The 6,000-nt window shown below is 34.1% G+C and overlaps 1 protein-coding gene across 1 annotated transcript in view; it reads right to left on the bottom strand.

Moving 5' to 3' along the window:
• Positions 1-286: 286 nt before the first annotated feature.
• The window catches only part of TACR3 (tachykinin receptor 3), a 57,872-nt gene continuing 52,158 nt past the window's right edge, over positions 287-6,000 (bottom strand). The window contains exons 4-5 of the mRNA XM_016159122.2: positions 3,335-3,531; positions 287-1,940 (exon numbers count right to left, since the gene is read on the bottom strand). Of these exons, the coding sequence (XP_016014608.1) occupies positions 1,628-1,940; positions 3,335-3,531 (510 nt within the window). The 3' untranslated portion in view covers positions 287-1,627. The remainder of the gene's footprint in view (positions 1,941-3,334; positions 3,532-6,000) is intronic.

Below are 6,000 nucleotides of genomic sequence, written 5' to 3'. Positions count from 1 at the left end.
TGACAAAATTCATAAAAAGGGATAAAATCTTATCTCTTTCATATTGTATTCTTTGATTTTATTGTTATTATTTTTCAAATTTTGAATTTATAAAATTCTTATTTTTTAGTCTTGATTTAAGAGTCATGAGTATTGAGTGAATGATGTCGGTTTTTCCCAAAGAGTATTAAAAAGATACCTTCTGGACCTCAGGTATTTCTGTCATTTAGAAGGATGATATTAAGTAAGCAAAACAACAACAAATCTACTAAAAAAGAAAAAAAGAGAGAAAAGAACACAAACAAAACAGCTGATTGGCTCAATTTTTTCCTTAAATGTCTTAGCAAATGATACTAAATTTCTCTAACATCTGCGAAGGCCAGGGGTTGTTTTTCAAATGTATTCTGTCAGTGGCTGACTATGTTGAATCTGAGGGCCAGACTTCACATTTGCAATCTACAGTCGAATATGGTTCCATAGAACTAGAACACTCATTAATGCTAGTCCCATATTCATTCATAAATTTGAGAAGATAATCTTTGCTTTAAAATATTAGGTTTTTTTCTTGACACCTTAATGAACATTTAAGAACATTATATTCAATGATTAGATACTTACTAATATAATAATACATTAACTTATCTAAAGCATGCACACTAACTTGATAGATGTTATTAAGCTATTTGTACCAACTCTGTAATGACCACTTAATATTTCAGCATTCTATTTTGATTTTAACTCTTTGAATTTATTACATACGTTAAAATGATTGTGTCTGCACAATTGAATGTGTTTGTCTGTATGTGTCTGTTCATTGTTGAAATCAGAAGAAATTCAGCTTAAAGATGTGGTAGTGTTGTTTAGACTTGTAACATTGTATAACAATTAAATATTTCTGGCTTTGGGTCCAAATAAAGAGGAGAATTGGAAAATTTAATGTCTTGTCAATAATAGACCATAATTTGCTCTTGAATAATTGCTTTTATATCTTGTTCTTCAAAAAATAACAGTCAGTTCTATATTGATGAAGTCATAACAATCTGGTAAAGTGTTACAGGTAATTATTTTAGCTGGATAGCTTTAAAAAGCCAATGAAATATTTTAAAGGAGAAGTTTGTGCTGTACATCCACATTCTCAGAAGGATTCTGCTCTGTTGAGCAGGACTGACAGTATCTCTAATTCAAGGAAAGATGATTTATAAGCACTGAAATCTGGGAGATAAATTCTAACTTAATGATATATCTTATTTTGTTATGGCTCTCAGAAATGTGTCAGTATACTTTTTCTTGTAGTAAAATACGTGCTTCTGTAGGACCATTAGCTCATTCCTTTCTGGGGGTACTTCTGAAATAGCTAAGCAGACAAGAGGAAAGCTATCTCCATGGGAAGGTGTGTTTTATACTCTTGTTTGCTTAGTTATCAAAGAATAAGTTTAAAGCCCATTTTATTTTTTGAGGGAGGCAAATATCCTAATAGTATTTTGTTATATTTATGTGCTACCTTTCTCAATTAAAGCATAACTGCCAAAACATTGCCCTTTTGTTTCTGGAGCATATGTAGGACAGGACTGACACACGTCAGGAGAATTGGGGCCCGTGCCGGCACCATGGTGGCCTCACACTACTCTTTTCACTTCAAGAAACAGGTTTAGGAACACTCATCCACGGAAGTGAAGGGTGAGCTTATGAAACTTGAAGTTGTGGAGGCAGATTTGGAATTCCTGCGAGAGCAGTCATTGAAGCTTGGGTCTCTTGGAGTCGCTCTCTTCTTTCGACTGGATTTTGTGTTGTCGGAGTCACTGGGCTCAAACACCACTGTCATGGACTCCATTCTGGTCACAGTGTACAGGCTGCTCTGCCGAGTTGGGCGAAACCTGGTGGTCTTGAGCTCCAGCTCATCATAGCTAGAAACTTCAATGAAAGGACACCAGCGAAATGCTCTCTTGAAGCCAGCTCGAAATCTGAGGAGAGGCAGGCCACAGGAAGAAAAACTCAAGTTTACAAGAGGAAATTTCTTTCAAGTGCTACGGAAAACCCTATTTACTTAAGGCACTAAAACCAACTCGGTTTTGGAATTTGATTTTCTAATCTAACTCTTAGAATTTAGGTCACAGTATTATTACTGGTCTTTTAAGTTCTTGTTTGAATTGAATCTTAATTTCCCATCAAATAGTAAAAGCACAGTGTACATTTCTCCAATAATTTCACAAATTTGTATAAGCGTAATTGAATTAGGCTTGCTGCTTAAAATACTTAAAAATTACATATTTGAAATCAGCTTATTTCAGATATACTTACATATTTATAAATTAAAGTCTTATTTAATGTTAGAATTAATTGTTAATCTTGATGGTTTTTATGTAATCATATATGAAAATGCAAAATTCTTGGCTTTGTAAATCATTAAATGAAATTGATTTAAAAACAGATGTACAGCTTGTGGGGCGGCTGAATTGACACATGGCTTATGTAATTAATGAAAAAAAGTAAGAACTAAGTATTAATCAAACTTAAGGTACAATGTGGTGGAGGCTGGACTGGGAAGAGTTTACAATTCAGCTCCTGCAGTTATTTACATGAAGTTCCATTTCTATGTGTACTCCAAATAGCTCAAAACATATTCATTTATCAACCCTATGAAATCTAACCCTACCTTTCCATGAGCCAATCTTACAACTAGGATGTTTTCAATCTGGAAACCATATTTTAGATTTTTTTTTATTAGTCTTAAAATTAAACGTAACGAGTCCTTTAAAAACAAACAAACAAACTTTACAAATACCTTTTCCCGACCACTTTGATTTCTTCACATCCAGTTGCCAGGGAGGCTGTGCCCTTTCTTACTAACCTCGTTATGCAGGAAGGCAGCTTATAATTCCTCTTGTCCTTACATTGCTTCTGCCACCCTCACAGCGACAACTTCTATTTTGAAATCTACTTACAAAACATCTTTTTTAATGGAGCCCACTCCCATATGCCATCATCTGTGCATTTCTGTGAAGTGTCTTCATTTCTTTGAGTACGTGAGCACATTTTTAACTCACTTCCTTCAATCATGAGGACATTTCTTTTTCTTTGACAGATAAAATTATGAAGGGTTTGGAGGGAGAATTTGACGCATTAAAAAAATTGCCCAGTAAGAAACTCTTAAGAGCATTGCCTAAAGGATGTAATTGTTAAAATGGGGTATTTCATAATGTACGGGGGAATCTAGAAAAATAGACAACTGTGCTTTTCTCAGTGAATTTTTCAATTCTCCCTTCCGTTTGCATTTTAAATTTGCGCCAGAAAACTGGAACAACATTATATGCTTCCAGCGAAGCCGGGAGTGACAAGAAGCTAATTTTGTTTTTACCTCTTATTCAGACAGCAGTAGATGATGGGGTTGTACATAGTCGAGCTCATTGCCAGCCAAAAGCTAGCCAGGTAGACCTGCTGGATGTATTTCCACCTATTTAGTTGTTGATAGATTGCAGTGAGAATGAAGTAAATATGATAGGGGAGCCAGCAGATGGCAAATGTCACCACAACAATAATCATCATTTTTACGACCTAGAAGAAAAGAAGGAAAAGGTCATTTTTGGAAAGTTTAAAAGTCATTAAATATATTAGTTGCAATAGCTAACTGCAAATCATATTTTCCTGCTTACAGTTAAATATATGACATGCTTAAAGAACAGTCAATATATTGTTTTTAAATGATGAGGTAATAAAGTGACAGTTGCCTAAGGTAAATCTCAAGAAAGCATACCTGTGTCACCATTCCATCTTTATCTAACCCATGTTAATGTGTGGCACTGACTCAAATAGAAACAAGTATATTTTAATTGGCCTGAAGAAAATAAGTGTTTGTAAAAATCCAAAGAGCCTGGGGGAGAAAGAAGCAGGAGCTAATATTTGGCTGTGCTCACCTGCAGTGTTAAACATCAGAGACATTGTATCTAGTGAAACTGTTGAGTCACTTTGAGGGTGTAAGGGCTGGCTGGTTCCTCATCATTTATTATAACCTGACTATAGCATAAGACTATTCAGATTTTTTGAATACCATGCTCACTGGGCAATCTTCTGAATATTTACTTGGTTTCTCTTGTAAACTCATATTGAGAAAAGTTTCTCTGGATGGTGATTATGATGTTCACATTAGTCTGAGCAAAGATCACTAACTTTAAATTTATAAAAAAGCAATCAGTTTACATAGCTGGTTTTTACATTAGCTCCTATGAGTTTGGTGAGCACTTTTGAACCAAAATATTCTAGAAACCTTAGCCAAAGTAGAATGTCAACCTCTATTTCTTCTCCACTAGGACTTGAATTCTGAAAAGGCAGAAAGAAAGTCATAAATATGTTCATATTCCCAGCAGCTAGCATAGTCGTTATATAGCTGGAGGTAAATAATTAGATATAGAATAAATGAATACTGAATGACAGTATACAATTTATAACAGGAAGTTGAATGGGAGAATGCTTTTTGTGTCTCTAAATGAATTAAAATATATTCCATTGTCCGTCTATGAGAAAGATAGACTTGAAGTTATTGAGCACTAAGCAGCTCGGCTTTGTGTGTGAAAGGAAATAATAATATCCTATGATTACTTCATTTAATATTTCTCATTATCAATCTGTCTACTAAATTTGTTCATATATATTTTGGGGAGTTTAGAAATAGTAGAACACTTAAAATAACATATCAGAACACAAATCAGAGAGTCTCTACATAAATGGCCTGTGCGGCACCTTTGACTTCTGAAAACACATTATTTATGTGTTTACTTGACTTGTCATTTGACTGTAAGCTGGGGACTCAGATGAAAGTTAGCAAGGTTAAAGGTCATAGAGATATGATTCTAGAAATAGACAAAGCATGAAATGGATTAAAGTGGAAGGTGAAGTTATCCCCAGGGCCTAATCACTGAACAATCCAGGTGACTAATACTGAACTGATAGAAACTGGCCACCAGAGCTGAAAATCCAGGTCATAGCTCATAGAATGTCATCATTGGCCACACTATGGAAAGTTTTTTGATTTTCTCAGGAGCCTTTAAATTGCGTCTTTTTCTGAAGAACTGTATTTAGATTTCTACATTTTACCTCTATTTTTTATTCACATATATTGATGGAATATAAGCCATATTTTATTATAATTTGTATGTATGTGGTGCTTTACACATTTAACAACTTAATTAGTTTTCAATTGCATTTTAGGAAACTGAGGCAAAGACCAAAAGATTTGACCACTATGATTCATGGAACAAAGTTAGAGCCTTTAAACCTCAGATTCTTACGTCTGTTTTTCTACTTACAGTTAATAGCATTCATTGAATATCTATGGCATCTAGAAAACAGTATAGAGAACAGTAATGAATAGAGGATCAATTCCTTATTCTGAATAAGTTTAAAATATAATAAAAAATGTTTTACAAAAAGTACATAGAAATGTGAATATAAATATGTATAAACACAATTGAAAATAAAAGTTATGAGAGCTTACTAGTTTCTTACAATGAAGAATGACTCAATGCATAATAACTGTAGGACCAGCCAGATGGACTGAATGAAATGAATTCTGTTCACTTTTTTCTTCTTGAATATGTGAACATCATTCTCTCCCTTGAACACCAAAGGCAAGCTCCTGTCCCCCTTGCTCTTACTGGCTCCTCCCTCTAGAACACTCTTCCAACAGTTATTCCCACTGGCTAACACCTTCATCTCCTTCAAGCCTTTGCACAATTCTCACTTTTTCTATGAATCCTGTTCTGATCAACCTATTTAAAATTACAATCTGTCCTTCTAGCCCTCCCCAAACCCCTTTGCTTGCTTTTTAGTTTCAGTTTATTTATGTTTGTTCTTTACTTTGTGTCTCCTTATGCTCAAATATAAAAGAGCAAGAATTTTCTGCTTATTTTGTTTACTGATATACTTCAGCCTATAGACTGGACTTCATACACCATAGGTGCTCACAATTTCTTTAAATAAATAAAAGTGAATACAAAAAGAAAGAAATGAAAAGATATCCTTGGTTTT

The sequence above is a fragment of the Rousettus aegyptiacus genome, unplaced genomic scaffold (assembly GCF_014176215.1).
Source record: "Rousettus aegyptiacus isolate mRouAeg1 unplaced genomic scaffold, mRouAeg1.p scaffold_m13_p_10, whole genome shotgun sequence".
Lineage (NCBI taxonomy): Eukaryota > Metazoa > Chordata > Mammalia > Chiroptera > Pteropodidae > Rousettus > Rousettus aegyptiacus.
This window is presented reverse-complemented; position numbering and strand designations above follow the sequence as displayed.